This window comes from Chenopodium album, chromosome 24 (genome assembly GCF_948465745.1).
Source record: "Chenopodium album chromosome 24, dcCheAlbu1.1, whole genome shotgun sequence".
In the NCBI taxonomy this organism is placed as follows: Eukaryota; Viridiplantae; Streptophyta; class Magnoliopsida; order Caryophyllales; family Amaranthaceae; genus Chenopodium; species Chenopodium album.
Window position 1 is genome coordinate 7,971,158 of NC_137857.1, and position 21,880 is coordinate 7,993,037.

Consider the following 21,880-nt stretch of genomic DNA (forward strand, 5'->3'; position numbering starts at 1 on the left):
ACACTATAAATGAGTCCTAATACACCTAATTTGACTATACTTCTTGTGTGGCGCATATGGCAATAATTAATTATAAGGTGATCATTTTTGTTGACACATTAAATCCCACAGGTGGGGTACAATACATTTGGTTTTGCTTATTTTAAGATTATGAATATATTTTGTCTAAAAAATAAAAAATTATGAATATAATAATTAGGAAACCTTTATCAATAACTTCATCATTAAAATAAACGAATAGTTACGGAAATGATTGGCTATTTATTATTTTTTTTTTTGAAAGAAAATGATTGGCTACTTATAAATAATGCAAATAAATGACTAATATTTACGGAGTATTATTTACCCAATAAGTTTTATTATAAACAAAATATATAAACAAAAAAATTGAATAGTCTGGGCATTGTCTTAGGTTGTTACTATTGTAGACGTAAGATCCGAGGTCATAGTTGGTCTCCTCATTAAATGGGCCACAATTAGCCCTAAACCTCTCATTGCCTATCACAACTACTTAGAATAAGATCCAAGGTCACGTTAAGACTCCAAGCCAGCCCAAAAGCTCCTTTGGACCCAATTCACTAAACACCAAAGGGTATAAATAGCTCCATTTCCAATTTTCCACCCATCTAATCTCACTACATACTACACTTACTAATATACTATCCTTGACTTAATTTTAAAAACCTATTATAAAATGAATAAATTTAAATTCATTATGTATTAGATTTTTGGTTTAGTCGTCATAATGTCTATTTTCATAATGTCATAGAAGTTAGGAACGCATAGGAACATCTCATTCAAATCTATTAACTATTACTAAAACAGAAGATGATGACATCATCATTGCCCACGTGTCGTTCTCTTAATCAAAATTTTCCCTCGTAAATGCAATGATGATGTCTTTTTTTTTTTGGTAGAGTTATCCTATTTAACATTTTTGAAATTTAAATACTAGAAGCTTCTATCTTATAACTAAAACCTATCAATTTAATCGTAGGAAATCGAAACAATTTTTAATAACACACTAATAAATGATCTCTTACATTAAATTATGAATTAGACGACGTCGAACAGATATTATATCATAGTTTTGATGAAATTAAACGATTTTAAATGACAAAATGTACGTAATTCTTATTTATATTTATGTATAATAGCGATTCATTATTATTAAAATGTACAAATTTAAAATAGTTTTATATAAACTGTGCATCGCACGGTATCTAACCTAGTAAAACTATAAACAACCTTGGGTCCTTGCTCCTTGGGAATCATTGACTTGCACCAACCATTCTATCTAACACGAATCTTCAACCCTTCCATATCCTTCGGCATCTTTTGTGACATCGGTCCAAAGCAATTACAAAATTACCCTTAACTCACATGTGATTCTCCCCAACAAGTCAACTACAAGTCAAGGGCAAAACCGTCAAGGCAACAAATTATTGTTTATTTTATATCCTACAACGTATGGCATCCAATCCAAATCACAAAAATGTCGTCCCATTTCTTAACGTCTCTACTCTCTCTTCTACTCCTCTCCTCACCTTCCGACCACGGCCGTGAACGGAACCTCTCACCACTAGACCAATCTGCTCGAGAGTTCCTAGACACGCACAATGAGGTCAGGGCCAAAGTAGGGGTGGCCCCGATGAGTTGGAACTCAACTCTAGCAAAGGCAGCTGATGATTTTGTAATGTACTATGAGGTCAATAACCAATGCCAAATGCCCGATGTAAGGAACAGCAACAATAAAAAAGAATACGGGGAAAACATCTTGTCCACAATCGGACGAACCGTGACTGCGGTGGATGTTTGGGTTGAAGACAAGAAGTCTTGGTCGTACAAGCAGGTGGTGTGGCCGAAGACTTCGGAGTTGGGTTGCTCCCAAGCTCTTTGTAAGGAGGCTGATTGGTCAAGTTTGACTGTTTGTTTTTATAGTCCACCAAAACCTATTGATATTAAGTCGAAATCAAAATGCCAATATGGCAATAATTATGTGTATAAGATGATTATTCAGGCCCAATAAATGGCATTTTCTTCTTCTATGTCTTTTGATATGATAGTGTTATTGCAAATTGAATAAATTAATGGATGAATGATTAAGCTTTATTTATGCTAGATATGACTTGTAGGTGTTTCTTTGACTTTTTATTTCTGCTCAATTGACCTTAGGGCAAATAGTTTCTACTCCATACATTTTCAAAATTGTGTCATTTCTACTATGTTATATTTTTTTTTTGGTGTTAGTGATAATAATCGATCTCAGCCTCTTAGAATCATCTGAAATCGGGAGGAATCTCTAACCAGCTGAGCTACTCCTCACTCTTATTTCTACTATGATATATGATATGATTGCCTGATTGGGTGGTGTATAGTGTTAATCAATCGTGTTTTTTTTTTTTTTTCATAATAAGACTAAATGGTTGTAGTAATAAACTAATACGAAGTACTAAGTTATAACTTATAAGACAACATGGATTTAGATTGAGGGAAAAAAACTGAGACCACATCAACTAACTACATACTCTGCACTTATATATATACGTAGTATATACTAGTGTGTAGCACGGACGTTGTACCGGGTTGCTACTTTAATTATTCCTTGTGATTATATGTATTTGATATTTTTTATGTCTTTTTTTTTTTTTTTTTTTTTTTTTTTTTTTTTTTTTAATTAGACAGTACCTTGTGATTATCAATTATATACATTTATTTTCATGTTATAACATAGTTGATAATAAGCTTAGATGGTTAAATAACCATCCTTCGAATCCCCTTATCATCATCTTTTTTATATGAAGCAATATTGGGTGACGTGGCATAATGAATTAGGTTGATTGAGTAGTGATGTGGTGGCACAATGAGAGATGGAGTAGGTGACGTGGCGTGGTCTACGTGGCACAAATACTATTTTTTTTTATTTGAAAAACGCTCCTCGAGAGCAATCAATTATCATTCATAGGAAGCTCAAAGTTTAAAAGAGATACAATATTTGACGGAGACGTGGCGTGGTCAACGTGGCACAAAGACGTTCTTAATTAGTAACACCTTCATATTAGTATAGATGATAGAATAATAATTATCAAATATTGAGGGCTTAGGTTAACATTAAATTCAAGTTACGTGGTTTAATTTCAAGTAGAAGTTTCGTATTAGGTCATGAATTTTAATTTAATGTAATTGATTATGAATCAAGTTTTGCTCTTGAGCCATATTGAATTCAATTATCGATAGGCTTATTAAGTGACCAAATAATTATTAGTCACATTTATTGTTGGATCAGTATCAAAATTAAGTAAAGAAAAATTTAGTTTATGTAATAACTTCATAATTTTTAAGTGTAGGTGTACTGTTAAGTCGAAGTTGTTTGCATTGCTCTTTAACAATAGTAATTAGTTCCTAATAGGAAAAACAACACTATTATTAAAATTGATCAATATTATTAGTTAAATATTATTTAGAAAACAAATTTTGAAATTATGTAGATTGCAGGTTAATTAAAAGAACGATAAATCCCTCAAGAGAATATTTAACACTTTTCAATATTTAACTCTTTACTCGTAGTACGTATTAATTAAATTTCATAGCCACAGTAATTTGTTTTCCAATTACTACTCCGTATCATATATCCCATATTCACATCCCATCATATATCTCCTGGATTGTTGGCACATTAATTGCCCTCCACGGGCTAATCGGGTGTTCTATACGATATAATTTTCATTATTTATATAAATTTATTTTTTCTAAATTAAACTTAGTTAAAATTAATTTAATTATTTTCTCTATTGACATGCATGTGGAATTTGCATGTACTATCTCTTAAAAATATTAGTCATACATAATTAGGATTAGTTTGTAAAAGTAATAATAATAAATATTATTTTTTGACGGGAATAATAATAAATATTATTACCTACTATCTTAGTAGCTAATATTATCTAAAATATCTAAAATATGAAATCGTATTTTGCCTACATTATTAATTTATTATCTTGTATAATTATTTATGGAAACTTATTTTAATTTTTCCATCAAGATAATAAGAGTACTAAATTACTAATGACGGTTGACTATTGGACTTACAACAATTTTTGTAAAATAGGAATTACACTAATCTTTATCCTCTTACAAAATATCCTTCGACTTTTTATTGGTTTTGTAATTTATCTCTAGCAACCGACTTTCCTTGAAAATTACGCGTAGTCCAAATTTGTGTATAAATAGGCCAAATTATTTGCTTTAGAGTTTCATACACAATACTCGTTCTTTCTTTATTTTCTCGGTGTTTTTGCGTGAAGAAGTCGTAATGGCTAAACTCAGTAATGTTGTTCATAGTATTATGAGCAAAATGTCATCATTAAGTTGTGTTTCTCATCCTCAGAAATCAGAAAGCAGCAAGAAGAAGATCAAATTCACTACGTCGTCTTCAACACCAGCCGCTTCTTCTACTAAAGGTGTCACGGCTAATCAAGGTGTCGCAACGATAACTCCGGTGAATCACCAAGGCATCGACAACTCGCCATGTCTTCCCAAACTTCCTGCTCAAGTTGTTATGCCCTCTTATTGTCACAAATTTAGTGCTCGGCTATTGAGTAATGAGTATTAGCTTAATTAGCATGCATGACTTAGCTTTCTTGAAGTCATTAAGTGTAATTACCTAGTTTGGATAATATTCTACACCGATCTCTTAAGCATTATGTTGGTGTATGTACTTAAGAAAAAATTTTGTAAGAAGATATATGTTATTAATCAAATCTAAATTTTGAGTTATGACTTACTTGGTAGTTTTTCTTGATTTTTGTCTTAATAATCGAGTTGTTTGAATAATCAAGCTAGGTTTAAGTACAAGTAGTCATGCTTGGAAGTTTAAAATTATCAAACATCGATTGCTTAGGTTAACATTAAATTTAAGTTACGTGATTTTAAGTAGAATTTTGGTATTAGGTCATGAATTTTAATTTAATGTAATTGATGCTGGAGAGTCATATTGAATTCAATCATCAATAGGCTTATTAACTGAAATTATAATTATTAGAATGTATACGTGCTAATGTACGGTATATATGTATGTTATGAAAAAAAAAAACATTACTCGTATAATAAGTGGAAGTTATATATGTGTCTTTTTAAAAAGAATTTATGGATTCTTTAATTTAGAGATAGGGTAGTTATTTTTCAAAAAAAAAAAAAAAAAAAGAAGATTGCACCAAATTTAAGCATTGGTGTTTTGGAGAGTTGTGGTAAACGACACTTATATTATATTATATATATATATATATATATATATAATATATATATATGTATGTATTTTTTTGGGTTGGTAAGGAGAAGGGCCTTATCGGGCCGGAACCTCTCACATGTCATCTCGGCCCAGGTTAGCGAGCTAGACAGTTTGGAAGAGTGATGGGAAGATAAGGGAATCCCACACCCCCCCAAATTGTCACTAGTGGGGATTGAACCCCCAACCTCATGATTGGAAAATACTCTCCTTTCCACTAGATTGCACTTATATATGAGGGACCATAAAAACTTTAAATTATTATGAATAATTTGGTATAAATTAAGATAATTTTAACAAAATTATAAAAATGCTCCCATCGTTCTTTACAATATTTAACCGTAAAAACATCTCATCCAAAACTAGTTATACAATTATAATGCTTATTTAAAAAAGAGATGAACAACCTTGAGCCCTTAGGAGTCATTGTCTTGCACCAACCATTCTAACTACCATGAATCTTCAACCCTTTCATAGTTTCATACCCTTCCGCATCTTGTAATATTTAGGACTCATTGAAATTACAAAAATACCCCTAACTCGCACACGACTTCCCACAATAAGTCAACCACAACCAAGGGCAAAATCGTCAAGTCAACAACTCAGTGTTTATTTTAAATGTCCATCCTAGCTACAAGGGTTACATCCATATTACATACAATGTCGTCCCATTTCCTAACGACTCTACTTTCTCTTCTATTCCTCTCTTCACCCTACGATCACGATCATGCCCGGAAGCTCCCACCACTAGACCGAGTCGCTCAGGAGTTCCTATACATGCACAATGAGGTAAGGGCCGGGGTAGGCGTGCCCCCAACGAGTTGGAACACAACTCTAGCTAAAGCCGCCAATGATTTTGTAACATACAACAAGGTCATTAACAAATGTCATATGCCCGACGTAAGGAGGACCAATAACACCAAGTACGCTCAAAACATTATGTATGTCATCAGTGTAATGGTGACTACGGTTGATCAATGGGTTGAAAATAAGAAGTCTTGCGCGTATAAACAGGTCATGTGGCCGAATTGAAGTCTTTGGAGTTGGGATGCTCCCAAGCTGAATGCAATGAGGCGAATCAAACAAGTTTAACTGTTTGTTTTTATAGTCCTATTTATAGTATGGAATAAGCCGACAAGGCCCCGTACTATAAACAAATATCAAACCCTAGCCCTTTGGAGAGAGGAATCAAGAGATCTACGAGAGTTGTAACCCACAAATTATAAATGAAAATAATTGTTCCCGTATATTTTTCTGCCTCTTTATTATGTATTGCAGGTTTGAATTTTTATGGTTTACAAATTGGTACGCTCGGTGGGACAATTTTCGCTTTTCATCTCCGCTCTCCAAGTTTCAAATCTGTGGGATCTCTGGGGGCATGCCAAATGTGCTTTCAAATTCTACAGGAAAATTTTAAGACCAAGTTGCATTCTATATCAAATCTCCACAACAAGTCTCGAGGGGGCATATGTTGACACCGAAATTTTGTTAATTATTAGGTGTCAGATTTATATAAACTATGAGATAATACTAAAAAATTTAAGATATTATCTTTAAGATCTCGTAGAATATATTATAGCTATCTTGTTTACTACTCTACGACACTCTATATAAAGAGGTCGTCATCTAGGGTTTAATTAAAGGAGGCTCAGATGGAATAAGTTACAAAACCCCGTTTCCTCCCTACTACCAAACATTGTAGGTACATAGTATCGATTAAGCCGACAAGGCCCCGTACTATAAATAAATATCAAAACCCTAGCCCTTTGGAGAGAGGAATCAAGAGATTTACGAGAGTTGTAATCCACAAACTATTAATAAAATTAATTGTTCCCGTATATTTTTCTGCCTCTTTATTTATATATTGCAGGTTTGAATTTTTATGGTTTACAAATTGGCACACTCGGTGGGACAATTTTCGCTATTCATCTCCAATCTTCAAGTCTCAAAACTCGTATTTAATGGGGGCATACCAAATTTGCTTTCAAATTCTACAAGAAAAATTTGAGACCAAGTTGCATCCGATATCAAATCTTCACAACAGGTCTCGAGGGGGCATTTGTTGACACCGAAATTTTGTAATTATTAGGTGTTTGATATATGTAAATAAGGAGATAATATCAAAAAATATAAGATATTTATCTAAGAGCCACGAAAATCCCTTATTTATAGACTAAAAATAAGCTAATTCCATCCCTTCAAGGATTAGGACAAACCCCTAACCTTGCCCCCCAAGTATCCTAACTAGAATAGAAAACCAATCCTAATTGGATTAAGAAACTACTTCAATTAGAATATGAAAACTAATCTTAAACAAACTAAACATTTTCCTAATATACTAGGAAGTTTATAGTAACTAAATAATAGAAAATATACTTAATCCTAAGTGCTTAAACCAATAAAAACCCTCTCAAGTGAAAGGTAAAAACTTACAAGCAAAACTCTAAAAAAAAAAAAAACTAAGTATAAAATTTCCTTCTTCCTTGATATGATAATCAAACAAGTGACCTATTCTTGACTTTTCCCTCCAAGTTCGAACCCTATTGGACTTAAAATTAATGTAATTGGCTCTTCAAAAGAATTACTCTCTTGATTCACATCATTGACAAACTCACAAAGTCACAAGTATAGAGGATTACCTCCACAAAAAAAAAAGGTAAAAGAAAAGAAAAAAAGAAAAAAATAAGAACATGGTATCAGAGCACATAATGTCCCATTATTAAAACCTCAAGAGAAAGGATACCTCCTTTTTTCACGCGTCACATGGTCTCACTTACTAAATACAAAATATAAAAAAAAAACCCTAAAACCCTTATGTATAATAATTATACTTCCTCTGTTTTCTTTTACTTGCAACACACCTTTTAGGCACGCTGTTTTAGGAGATGATTAGTGAGGGTAAACGAGCGATTTTATGAATATAATTTTTACACGGAGATTAGAATAGAGTTAAGTATCATTTGTAAAAATTATAATGAATAATTTATCCGATTACATTACATAAACCCGACCTCAAAACACGTGCCACAAGGCTGTGTTGCAAGTAAAAAGAAACGGAGGAAGTATATAGTTTAGAGGTAGTATTAGATCATTTAAATGAAGGACATTGGTCCATTAAACCATCTTATTATCAATATTAACAAAATTATTAGTATAACATATATATCAATATTAACAAGTGTTCAAATGATTGTGACCCACATAAGTGCAAAGTAGTTGGTTAATGTGGTCCCACATTATTCTCTCCTCTCATTTTGCCTTGCTATCATCTTACGTTTTTCTTTTTCTCTCTCCTTCTTTGGTCATCTATTGACAAATAATGTTTTAATTAGATACTACAATTAGTTTTATTATCATGTAAAAATAAGTTTAATGTATATACTTAATCTATTTCAAAGTTGTTGACAGATTTTTTTTATTTTATTTAATTATTTATTTTGTCACATTTGCTAATTCATAAATTCAATCTTAAATATCTCAATTATAAATAAGTGAAAAATATAAAAAGTTGATATTATAAAATAACACACTGAGATGAATCTAACAAGATTTTACATGATCATTTTTTTTATTTTTAGATCCTATAAGCTAAGAAAATTAAAGTTTGTGATTAGTGTTAAAAGCCAAAATTGAAATGCAGGTAATATCAAATAATAAACATAGATGAAAATCTCATAGCTTTACTAGTATATCATTTGAATTGAAATTTGATTTTTTGATTTCTTTCCGTATAATTTCATTTATAGAAGTAAATCGGAAAATTTTGATTTCTCCATTGATGAGAGGAAAAAAAAAAGAACAAATTAATTTTTTTCTATTAATCCCCCCGTTCAAAAATAATGACACAGTCAAATTTGACACACTTGCCCATGTACTAATTTGATCTTAATTATAAATAATTTAAACATTAGTAATAATTATAAAAATTTAAAATGATAAAAATTTGTACTATATCAATCTTTTTGACAATATTTTACATAATTTTTAGGAAATTTTGACAATTACCACCTTCTATTTTTTTTTTTTTGAAAATTACCACCTTCTATTTTCAAAAACATCAAAAGTTACCACCTTCTTGCCCGTCAACTACCACGTGACGTCATTTTGGGCCCATTCTTTCCCTTTCCTCCCTATTTCCCTCACATTTCTCATTCCTATTTGGATTCTCATCTCCCCTTTCACTTTTTTCCCCCAAACCACCAATAATTGTTCGTCAATTTTGATTTGGAGGAGTGAATTGAAGTGTTTTTGATTGTTTGGGGGAAAAGAAGTGAAAGGGGGGATGAGAATCGAGTTAGGAATGAGAAATGTGAGGAAAATAGGGAGGAAAGGGAAAGAATGAGCCCAAAATGACGTGACGTGGTAGTAGAGGGGCAAGAAGGTGGTAACTTTTGATGTTTTTGAAAATAGAAGGTGGTAATTTTCAAAAAAAAAAAAAATAGAAGGTGGTAATTGCTAAAATGAACATAATAGAAGGTGATAATTGTCAAATTTTCCTAATTTTTAATAATAGGTTAGTAAAAACAATATAGTCAAAGCTAAATTTATATATAATGAAAAAGTCCAAGCGGGTCAATTATCATAAAATTGAGGGAGTAATAAATATAAAAAAATAAATAAAGAAAATCAAGTTTGATTTATTACCATAATTACAATGTGAAAGCAACCATGCATATCCTATCCTTTCTATCCTTGTCACCCTACCTCTCTTCATCTATAAAAAGGACCAACATTTTCCTTAACACTCCATCAACCAAACCAAAAAAACACATACTTCTAATACTCTTTGAAGTAATTAGCAAAATTCTCTAGTCCTCTAAAAAAATGAAATATTTTGCAATTTTCCTCCTTTTGTCTCTTTTTTCTATCATTTCTCAAGCACAAATTGTCGAGGACTTTTGTGTTGCGGATTACACTCTCCCTAATGGTCCGGCAGGGTACTCTTGTAAAAATCCTGCTAAAGTCACATTTGACGATTTTGTTTTCACGGGGCTAAGCGCCCCGGGAGACACAAAAAACGTGTACAAGGCAGCCGTTACCCCGGCATTTTCCTCTGAATTTGCGGCCTTTAACGGTCTAGGGCTTGCCATGGCCAGGTTAGACTTCGACTTAGATGGCGTTATAGCGTTGCATGTGCACCGTACCTCGGAGGTTCTTGTATTGGCTCAAGGTGAAATTATTGCTGGATTCATTTCCACCAATAACACAGCTTATTACAAGAAACTCAAAGTTGGTGATATCATGGTATTCCCACAATCACTCTTGCACTTCCAACTTAACGTTGGTAAAACTCCGGCGGTTGCATTCGTTACCTTGAATAGCGCGAAGCCGGGGCTTCAATTCATCGATAACTCTCTCTTTGCTGGGAATTTCCCTACTGATCTTGCGGTGAAAACCATGCTTCTTGATGATAACCAAGTCAAGAAGCTTAAGAAGGCGTTTGGTGGTAAACATTGAACGTTTTCGTAATTTAATCAATGTAATATTATAAAATTAAATTATAACACCTCTTAGGTGTTTGTTACAATTTCTTTAATAATAAAATAATCTATGTTTGTTTTAATAAATCATTTTGATATCGTAATAAATGCATTTATCCATCTATTGAAAGCGGACCTTGAAAAAAAAAAAAATACTATGTACAGAATCTACAGATCGTAGTTGTGAATAATTAAAAAATTAATAATAACGAACACCCGTTTGATTAGTAAAATAATTATAAAAACAAACACTCAATTGATTCGTAATTATAAGTATTAGAGCAGACATTTGATTCATAAAATGCAAAATTATGTACATTATAAAATTCATATTTTTTAAAAAGTAATTTAGAGATTATGAAAGTATACATTATTTTTAATGTTTCACCAATTATTAAATATGAATCTACGTTGCATCCGTTATTAAAAAAAAAAAAAATCACTTCATAAATAACAAGGAGGTCCCATCGCGGCCAAAATCATGTGATATTACGAGTATCCCGTATGGTTTTTAATTGGAATGGAAAACCATTTTTAAATATTTTATAATGTAACGAACACATATTTTTGTAGTCTTTGAATTATATGCTCAACATTTTACAACCTTAATCATCGAGATATAATTATTGAGATATGCCAAGGTAATGAATGAAGTGTTCTCTTCAATTTATTTCGACTTGATTGATTTCAGAATGCGACTTAATTATAAACAAATTTACTAAGGGCAAGTCTAGAACTACCAAATTCAGACAATTTAACATATGTTCAAAAGTTAATATAAGTCGAAGCTACACACCATTACATCAACACACTCTAGTCAAATTCAACTTATCCTTTTTTCATGACATATTATGGTTTTAAACTGCTTTGCATACATTAAGGAAGTTATTAATTGCTTTTAACGTTGATTGAAAATTGAAATGACAATACATGTGTTCTATTCTAACTTTAAAATTGAGCCCCTAAAAAAGGGAAATGCTTAGGTTATACGAAGTAACTAATTCAATGAGACAAGAGAAGCATTAAATTTAAAAAATTGTGAAAGGAGTTTTTTATGGAAAAGGATAACTAAAATAGAGAGGATTAGGGGCCACATGACTCAATGAATAACTAATAGAGAAGAGAGAAAAACATGTAGAGGGGCGTTATAAATCAATAATTACACTTGTCACTAACGATAATAACAAGTGTCTACAGTCCGTGTTTTTAGACCTTATTAATGACAACTAGCCTTCTGGCCCGTGCAATGCACGGCTTGTTCATAGAATATTGCATTGCGAGATGAGTGAGGAAAAATCAATAAATAATTATGAGTGTAATATGTAACTGAAAACATAATTAAAGAAATAAAAATTTTGGGACTTTAATTTGAAATGAGACTTAATAGAAAGAAGATGGAGGGATTAAAATCAAAGAGAGAATATTAAAAGGTTGAAGTAAAGAGGGGAGATGAAGATAAAGTGTGTAATGAAAGAGTTAAGAAGAATTGTATAGTTAAAAATAAAAAACGACATGAGGCACATTGAGTTGAAGAAGATGATAGGGAAGTGTAATAGAATGATGACATATGTCTTTTTTGGTTTGCTTTTTTAAATACTAAGTATAGATAATAAGCACTCCTTTCGTTACAAATGATCCGCAACACTTTGACCGACACACATGTCAATGCACATCTTTTTTTTTTGTTTGGCATTTGTGTCGGTCAAAGTGTTCATCTCAATCGAAAAGTATACATGTACACAAACTAATCGAATCCATGAAATTAAATAAATTGTCATACATACCCAAATTAATGTATGCAATGCTCTCCTTAGCTTCTCTTTTTTCGGTTGAAAGGACTTGTTAAGATAATATCTCACTTGATCTGACGCCTCTTCCTCTTCAAAAAACTTAGCATTGGCAAATAAAGTAAGAATCTTCTTTGCTAATTAAAGGGTTTGATATCCCCATTTATCTTCTTTTCACCCCCACGATTGATAGTACTTGAGACATTAATGAAGGGTCGATGCGACAACACATTCTCATGCAACCAAGGGCGTCCTAGCAACATTTTGTATGACGTCTTTGTGTCAATCACATGAAAGAGAGTTGATAAAGTTAACTCTCCCATTGTGAGTTCTAGGCGTATATGCCTATTGCACGCTGACTTGTCAAGATTAAATCCTTGGATCACTATGCAACTTTTAGATAATTCATCCATCTTGATTTAACTCTGTCATAGTGGATTTTGGCATGATGTTAACAGCGAATCCACAATCAACTAAAATGGGACTCACTTTTTGTTCACGAATGCACCCTAACACAAATAAGGTTGTATTGTGGGGTTTTGACCCTATCAACAAGTCATCATCTGTGAAAGATAAGACCGCGTTGCACGACATACATTTCGTAGCATCCTCTTAATGTATGACATGATTGGCATGTGTGTCAATCTAATCGAAGTCAAAAGTAAGTCACAAGTCATCAACAAGCCAATTTAATGTATGACATGAGTGACACGTGTGTCGGCCCAACACATCTTTGACCATGCATTAATATTTATAATCATATAAAATTTAGAAGTATAAAAGCTTAATCTAATGAAAATATACACATATACTGATCGAAAAATATTTTACATGGCAATATATGTTTATTTATAAATTAATAAAAAGTGGAGTCAAAGTAAATATATAAACAGTGCAAAAGAAAAATGTATTGCGATTATTACGAGATAGAAAGAGTATTCATCATCGATACTTTTAAACCTCATGTTAAAAAACATTGCACTATATGTTATTGAGGTCTAAAAGTACCAACAAATTTCCCTTAAACTACCAGGTACAAATCTAAAGCCACCCCTACCTCAGGCCACCACCCATTTGGGTATCCACTAATCACTACCTCATCCCTATCTCATAATGCTTATATGCGCCTACAAAAAATTTCGTACCTTTTATTACAGATAAAATTCAGGCCTAGTTCTTTTGGATGTATTTCATTTCAATGCAATAACAATAGCAACAAAAATAACAATAACAATTATAATTCAGTTCATTGCAGTTAGGTTTAGGTCGTTTCAGGTTGTTTGCAAAAAAAAAAAAAAAGAAAAGGTTTAGGTCGTTTCAGCACTTTCAGGTTAATTAGTTCATTTTAGTCCACTTTAGCTCCAAAAAAAAAAAAAAGCTTTAATTGTTCAACAAATCTCATAACCAAATTTATCCTTGAATGTTGGACAAGCTAATTAAAAACAGAGCCTTAGTAATTAAGATTATTCGAACTTCAATCATCTAGTCTAGTGTTTAGGGTAAAACAGTAAAGCCTTGTATAATAACATACTCTTCCCAGATAGGGAATTGTCTAAAAGCACGAGTAATACTTTCTCTAACTACTCTATTGCATTAAAACGTCTTTCTCAAATTGACCAAGTAGTAAGACATTAAGGGCCTGTTCTCGTAGTTTATTTTCAATTCAGTTCAGTTCAGCTCTAATAAGTTCAATTCAGTTTAGTTCAGCTCCTAATTTTTTTCTCTTATAAAATATTAATTTCAGTTCAATTCAGTTCAGTTCAGCTGAGTTTAGTCAATGAGAACATGCCCCACTACATTAAGTGGATTAAATCAACTTATATGATATCATATTACATATTCCTTGACTGTGTCAAGAAGATGGACAAAGTCATTACCTTCTAAGTTAAAAAGTTGATTATATTAACCAACTAATCTTATTATAAAAATAATCAATTAGAGAAGAAAGTTTCGTGATTAATGACTAATTCTACGTACGTCTTTGATCCATAGCCTAGCTTCCCTAAACTCATCTTAACTATAAAAGGCATAATTCAGCATGCAAGAATTATAACTTGTATTAGAAATTAAATTACCCTCACATACATTTGAGTGTAACATAATTTCATAAGAGGAAAAAAAAAAAAGATGGAAGCTCGTTATTTCCTTGCTTACCTTACTGTCTTTGCCATGTCTTCCTACGTGGCCTACGCAACAGATCCTACTCAGTTACAAGACTTCTGTGTCGCGATGAATGACCCAAACAATGAATGTACGTATGTTTTAATCTTGTTCAATCCCAAACGTTGTGAATTTATATATATATTTTTTTTTTTTTTTTTTTTTGTACTTGAACTTCATATTGGTGTTAATTTTTTAATTAATTTGCAGTGTTTGTGAACGGATTGCTATGTAAGAATCCAATGGATGCCAAACCCGAGGATTTCTTTTTCGAAGGGCTAGACAAGCCAGGAAACACTAACAACATGGTACGTTCCAATGTCACACTAGTATCCGCATTACAACTTGCAGGACTCAACACCCTCGGCATATCTTTGGCTAGGATCGACTATGCACCTTACGGCCTTAATCCTCCTCACACTCATCCTCGCGCAAGTGAAATCCTTACAGTCATTGAAGGAACCCTCTATGTTGGTTTCGTAACTTCTAACCTTGCAAATGGAGATAACAAGTTGTTCGCAAAGGTGCTTAACAAAGGAGATGTTTTTGTTTTTCCACAAGGCCTCATTCATTTTCAATTTAATGCTGGAAAAGTTCCTGCTATTGCTATTGCTGGATTAAGCAGCCAAAACCCTGGTACGGTCACCATTGCTAAGGCGGTGTTCGGGGCTGAGCCACCTATCTCGGTTGATGTTCTAAGCAAGGCCTTTCAGTTAGATGATTACATAGTAAAGAAGCTTCAGTCTCAGTTTTGGATGAGCCCTTAATTCTTCCATGACTTTGGAGTATTAATACAAACAGTTGATTTGATATTTCAAATGTAGAACTACAAAATTCAGTATTTGCGTATTTAGAATCATAACCAAGTGATCGATATGGTCTTGGTTTATCAATAATGTTACTTTATTGTGTTCTGAATGTATTTTAATTCTTATTGTATTACATATGCTATTGCACAAGATAATTAATTTTTTTGTTACTGAATTCTTATATATGGAATATTAATACTTGTATTATACTACAATCCACATGGCATAAGATATTCAGGATGGAGCATATGCTAAGTTTTTAGGGATATTATAACATACACACCATAAGCTACAGAAAGTACAGATTTCGAGTAATTTTAGAACTATCAAATTAAATTTTAGAACTTAATAAGCCATGTCGTGTCGTGTTATTTTTGTGCTAGTGCCATCTTTATAACTCACCAAGCCAATACCATTTGTGTACACCTTGTTGAATATGATATTATAAGTAGGAAGAATACAAAAAATTGTTAATTAATCTGTATATCAAAGCATAAGAGAAGGGGAAGACCACATACCCAAGTTTCTAGACTTTTACAAACAGATGAAACTTCAAACAGATGTCTTCTTTTAGCTACATCCTCCTCATGCCTCTGCAGAAAACATAAAAGATGGGGAGAAAAAAAAAAGCTCTAAGCTGAACTGTTGCTATTCTTAACAATGTGATATGAACAAGATACAAGACTTAAAAATGTAACCTATGTGTACAAAAATAATATGAAGTGTGACAAATCTTGGAAAGAAGCAGTCACTCCTGAATAAACTTCGAAGTATTACCATCAGAGAGTCAGTGATGAGTATTTGCGGGTCTCATTTCCCAAAGTTCTCTATCAGAGCCAATTCAAAATCTACTTTTTTCAGATCGTGAGCTAAAGTATGATTGGAATCAGGTTTCCCTGGGTCACATGCTGGAGATTGTCTAAATCCTGATATTTTCCATGTCTTCTATCACAAGATGTTCAGAGTCTAATTCCTTAGAATCTCCTGCTGGAGCTAGTTTAAACTCTGATTTCTTCACGTCTTCTACTGCAGACTGTTCAGTATCTGGTTTGGTTGATTCTTCGGTCCCAAGTTCATGTTTCTTAGGGCCTTTTGGCGAAGACTGTTCAGAAACAGAATTCTTCTTGAATTCTGTCTCTGTATGTTCAGCATTTGAATCCTTTATGTTTCCTGCTGGGGGTCGTTCAAATCCTAATTTCTTATTCTCTTCTGCTGACATCAGTTCACATTCCAAATTATTTTTTTCCTCTGATGTAGGCTCTTCGGAATTTGATTTTTTTGTTTCCTCATTGTCCACATTCTTCTTTACAAACTCAAATGGCTCAAGCTTTGAGTCACTATTCTTGACAGCATTTGTGAAAGACCTCACACTTTGCATTCCGGCTAACCGGCCAGAAGATTCCTGCCAGATAGGGTGAGGTTAAATTTGCATGGGAAGTGCAAATTAAAAAATAAAATAATTTTGGAGAAATAAACAAGTGCATTGCATTAAATTTAATGCAGTGAACGTGAGAAAATCCTTCTCACAAGGCAATGAACCTAGCTAAGCTCTCAAACATTATAGTAACAGGTGAAAAGAAAACAAACATGTGAACAATTTAGCCAACAAGCAGCACACACACACACACACACAAAAGATATGAAGTTTATAGTTTAGGTTAGGTCAGAACATATTTTGCTGGCCGTTAACAACTTTTCAAGCACGTTAACAACTGAATTTGATCTTAGATCCTGATCTCCTTGGTTGTAAGGGAATATATCTAATAAGGAAAATTACTTTAGAGCCCAACAGTGAGAAAAATTCATACCTTCTCAATCACAAAAATCCACATAGTTTAGCAATCAGCATGTTAAATCTTAACAGAAACCTCAGCAAAATTTCCCTTAATATCAGATACTGAATAGTATTTCAATGCATGCATTGAATGATAAGAACTTCAAATACAAGCTTTAGATTCCATCTATGCTGTGTCCATGCATCCATGTCCAATTTTAACAGTGTCCCTGTGTCTGAAGTTTCTGACCTTGACGTGTTAGATACATTGATAACCTAGACGTGTTAGATGCTTGGATTTGTACCAGCACCCAGCACTCATACCAGTGTATGATAAACATACATAGCACAAGCATCACCTTTGAAATTCTATACAAATAAGATAAAAACCCATTGGCATAAGCACATGTAACCTATCCACACCCACCTCTCGGGTGTTGCCTAAGTGATTAGTGTTCATTTGAAGTTGAGATTATATTTAGGGGTGATTAATTTTCCAATTGCCACCTTATAGCATGATCAAATATGTGCAATAGTGCAAGTGAGGGGACATAGAACCATATCGCAAAGACAGATAAATTTCATGATAAAAGCTTGCCACAAAAGTACTGCAATTAGGCAGCCAAGACCATCTTGCCAATTCTCATTGCTTTCCTAAGCCAACTCTGTGAGCATTCACAATTGTGCTTCCACAAATAATTAAGTTATACATCCTGAACTGGCACTAACATTAGAAAGCCCATTTAGCCAAAAGCACAGTAAAGATCTGATCCAGTGTTACAGAGTTATTGAGTAAGGGAAAACTCAAACTTAGACAAAACAAATCACTCTTTGTTTTGACAATTATACTTCTAACTGGAAAAGATTCAACAATCACAAGCTGCTATAGTTTTGACAGTTATAATTTGAGTAATCAGGGTGCATCTTGAATTTATTTTAGAAAGGGAAAATTGCCATAACAAAAGCTGCTGCTTGTGAAATGTGAAGTATATGACAATCAATGGAAATTCTCAACAGGGGAGAGCAAAATAAAATAACAGATATTGAGTTTTTTAACTCACCTGTTCTATCTGGTCAGCTCGATGCGCCAAATCCTCAGCTGAAACTCCCTTGTGAAGATATTGAAGAGCATATAGCAAGTGAGAACGAATATCATCCAAAAAGTGTTCCTTAACATTACAACTAGGGACAGTAGCTTGACATCCAATTGAGTAGAAAGGGCAGTTTACAAGCTTCATTGGACAGACAGTAATGCAATGCCTGTCCATTTCCCTTCTCATGAGGATTTCTGGGCATTTCTGCTCACAAGGAAGCATCTTGAAGGGACAGACAGAATCATGAAGTTCCATTTGAGCGGCACTGAACGTGGCACAACATCCCTCATTTCTACACAACACAGTCCTGAAACCACAACGTGGACGATGTTGTTTAAGTTCTTCCTCAGACTTGAACTTTAAATTGCAATGAAATTCATTCTTAAAATCGACATTCTTAAGGAGAGTTTGCGCAATAGTTTCCCTCCTATCTAACAACCAGAAGCTATTCAACTCCATTTCTTGTACAAAATCGTCGATTTTGTCCTCTCTCATGTCACTAAGCAACCACCCTGAAACCCGGGTCAATATATTCCTCTTGAGAGTAGCAAAATCTTCGATGAGGTCAGAAATTATGTCTGATGGCTGATCAGATTTTTCCTCAGGACCCTCTTCTGAGAGGAAAGATTCTGCAACAAAGGATTCACTTCTCTCCATAAGATAATCCAACATCTCCTTTCTTATCTCAGCAGCAACAGTGCCAGGACTTTTGAACATATCTCCCGTCGTATTGTCAACACATGCAGTAGATAAACCTTCAAGTAAAACTAGTGCCATCTTGTGAACCATTTCCTTATCACAAAGTTCACAACTAAATTTTTTACCTTCCTCATTTACATCTTCAAATTTCTCTTGTTTAAGATCAACCTCAGTGAAAGCTGTATCTGGATCCATCATCTTGAAAACAAAATTTCAACAAATACAAACCCCCTCTTACATAACAATATATAAGAGATTATCTGGAGCTAGAACCTTAACAGCTGTGATGGTAAAATGCTTCACAGCCTTTCGGATTTCAAGTCTTCAACACCAATCATAAACCAACCATCTAAAGCAAGACAGGGGAACAATTAAAATAGGAAACTAAACAATCTTAAAAGTATTCGCACAACCAAACCACATAAGAGTATAAGACAGTGTTACTGCTACATAGCCTTAGGGCTGCCCAGTTCAACTTTTTTTTAAAATTAATTTCACCAAGATAAAAGTTTTTTTTAGCAAAATGTGTAAGCTAAGCATTAAAAAGTTATGTTCAATAAAAACAATTCAGTCCCAACATTAAATGAGTCTAATTAAGCAAAAGTTCAAGAAAAATAAGCCGATTAGACATGGAAACTCTGGGACAATGTCATAAATCAATTAATTGTAGGCTGGATTATTCGATTGTCCAATGTCATACATATGGAGAGTTGAGAATTAGACATCGAATCTACGGGACATGGAAGACTAACAATTGAAAGAATCACTCACACTATCATATAAATAGGTCAAAATTTTCATATCAATCTGTCAATTCTTAGCTAATCAACAAATATGACCCAACAATTTTGAAAATTGCCACAAAACACAGAAATGGCATTACAAATCCCACATTAATTTCTAACAATTTACAATTTTTCTTAACATGTCATGAATTTGTTTACTTTCAAGGTTGACAAATAGGAAACAATCATCTTTGATCAATGTCCAAACATTTTGTATATGCCAATTATAAAAATTACATTGCAATTTTCAATTTAACGCCTAAATATTGAATGCAAAGCGATTAAACAATTAAAATAACTAACAATTAATTAAGCAATCTCAAATTGAAAATAATCAAAACTTACATTTCACCTCAATTTGGTACAAGAACAAAATTCGACCTTAATTTCAAATTGTTTCATCTTTCTTCCTGCAAGAATTAAAAAGTAAAATCATCACATTTTGAAAAACTTAATAGGGTAACAGAAATGAAATTAAATTAAATCGCAATACTTACAGAAATCGAAGAGAAAATCAAGAAAATGGAAAGGTTGAAACCTAAAAGCGGATGAATTTTCGAAAGAAAAAAGAGGTGGAATTGTTGTGATTTGAATTGAGGAGAGAGAAAGTTGTAATTGGATGATCAAAGAGAGCGGAAGGAGATTAATTAATGTCTAAAATTGATTAAATGTTGACCCGTTATCTTAGCTCATTTTTTTTAGTGCTCCTCCATACTTGAGTCCATAGTGCCTTTACTTGGAAAGGCATCTCATGAGATTCTTTTTTTTATTATTATTTTTTTTTATTTTTTTTTTTAATTTTTTTAATTTTTAATTTTTTTAATTTTTAATTTTTATTTTTTACTAAAGAAGAAAATACAAACGGCAAAAATATTATTTTGTCGAGTTAATATTATTTTTTACTCAGAAAAGATGATGTCATAACTCATAAGTGGATATGAAAGTCTAAGTAGTGAAATGACTGTGATGGTGTCATGATATGCCTAGTCGACTTGTACTAGACTATAGGTATTGACTTTAAGGTAAATGTAATGATGCATGTATTTAGGTGGCAAGCTTAATAAAGAAGGTAGCTTTGTTTATTGGCAAATACTACCTCTGCTTCGGATTACATACAACAGTTTCCTTAAATGGGTGCTTCACATTACTTGCAACATCTCATTTTCTTTCCTTTTTTAGTAAAGTTTTTCCTATAAATTTACCAATTTACCCTTACTTTTTTTTAAACACCATATTACTACTCTTAATCTAATTCTCTTAGGATTAACTCTAGTTAACTTTTTTTTTAATCATTCCCACCAAATTTACCCACTTTCTTTTGAATCCCCCATCTCCCAACCACCTTCATTCATTGCATCAACATTCAACTCAACTTGAATATGGTTGAATGCATTCAATTCTGGGTTTTATTTTCCCAGAACTCACACCCACTCAACCCTAAATGTTCATATACCCCATTCTCTCTCTCTCTCTCTCTCTCTCTCTCTCTCTCTCTCTTCTTCTACTGAATTTTCTCCTTTCTCTCTCCTTCATTCTTGGTTTTTTCCTCTCTGATACTTATTCTCACACTGAAAATGGCTTCTTCAAACGAAGAAAATCCAGATCTTCAATGGTACGAGTCTCTTTCTACTGCTACTAAGCTCTCTTCTCCTCGTCCTTCCTTTACGAGGTACATTCCGCGTCGTGGTACTGGTGTCATGAAACCACTTCACTGCGCTTCAATCATAGCCAGGAGGAGGATCAGGGGGGCAAAACTTGTGGAGTACATCTCCAGTGACGAGGAGCAGAAACCAGTGAAGGCTAAGCACTCTAAAAAACCAAATCCTCCTACTGTGGTTGCAGATTTGGTCGAAACCCCTTATGCGGTGGTTGATCTAGTGGAAAAACATGCCTGAGACGATCTTTCTTTGGCTGTAGTCCCTGCTGAACTTGCTGGTGGGGTTCCAGACACTGGATCTAAGACTGGGGAGTCTCAACCCATGGAGCTCACTACTGAGGAGGTGCTGCG

The 21,880-nt window shown here is 33.2% G+C and overlaps 3 protein-coding genes and 1 pseudogene across 5 annotated transcripts; 3 read left to right on the forward strand and 1 right to left on the reverse strand.

The window, feature by feature from the left end:
- Nucleotides 1-1,495: 1,495 nt before the first annotated feature.
- On the forward strand, nt 1,496-2,029 carry LOC145610493 (STS14 protein-like). Its single transcript, XM_081665821.1, has one exon. It carries the CDS (start codon nt 1,496-1,498, stop codon nt 2,027-2,029), a length of 534 nt encoding a protein of 177 aa, XP_081521947.1.
- An 8,023-nt stretch (nt 2,030-10,052) lies between these two features.
- Nucleotides 10,053-10,741, forward strand: LOC145610494 (auxin-binding protein ABP19a-like). The gene has a single exon (XM_081665822.1). The coding sequence runs from the start codon at nt 10,109-10,111 to the stop codon at nt 10,739-10,741; it is 633 nt and encodes a 210-aa protein (XP_081521948.1). The 5' UTR covers nt 10,053-10,108.
- A 3,937-nt stretch (nt 10,742-14,678) lies between these two features.
- Nucleotides 14,679-15,478, forward strand: LOC145610495 (germin-like protein subfamily 1 member 17 pseudogene; annotated as a pseudogene).
- Nucleotides 15,479-15,903: 425 nt separating this feature from the next.
- LOC145611852 (uncharacterized) lies at nt 15,904-20,515 on the reverse strand. Of its 3 annotated transcripts, XR_014106477.1 has the most exons (5): nt 20,370-20,515; nt 20,218-20,282; nt 18,356-19,436; nt 16,298-16,922; nt 15,904-16,113 (listed from the first exon to the last, which is right to left on the reverse strand). XR_014106477.1 is itself a non-coding variant. In XM_081667233.1 (4 exons), exons 3-4 carry the CDS (start codon nt 19,283-19,285, stop codon nt 16,440-16,442), a joined length of 1,413 nt encoding a protein of 470 aa, XP_081523359.1. In that variant the 5' UTR covers nt 19,286-19,436; nt 20,225-20,282; nt 20,370-20,515; the 3' UTR covers nt 15,904-16,439. The 3 variants fall into 3 exon arrangements, 2 of the variants coding, with proteins under 2 accessions (XP_081523359.1, XP_081523358.1); XM_081667233.1 differs by having other exon boundaries at nt 15,904-16,922; nt 20,225-20,282; XM_081667232.1 differs by having other exon boundaries at nt 15,904-16,922.
- Between the last annotated feature and the right edge of the window lie 1,365 nt (nt 20,516-21,880).

Bases quoted from the DNA above. Each gene is read 5' to 3' on its own strand.
- LOC145610494 (XM_081665822.1), top strand. From the start codon at position 10,109: ATGAAATATTTTGCAATTTTCCTCCTTTTGTCTCTTTTTTCTATCATT.
- LOC145611852 (XM_081667233.1), bottom strand. From the start codon at position 19,285: ATGATGGATCCAGATACAGCTTTCACTGAGGTTGATCTTAAACAAGAG. The intron at 16,923-18,355 runs GTGAGTTAAAAA...CCTATCTGGCAG, and splicing joins GAGCTGACCAGATAGAACAG to GAATCTTCTGGCCGGTTAGC.
- LOC145610493 (XM_081665821.1), top strand. From the start codon at position 1,496: ATGTCGTCCCATTTCTTAACGTCTCTACTCTCTCTTCTACTCCTCTCC.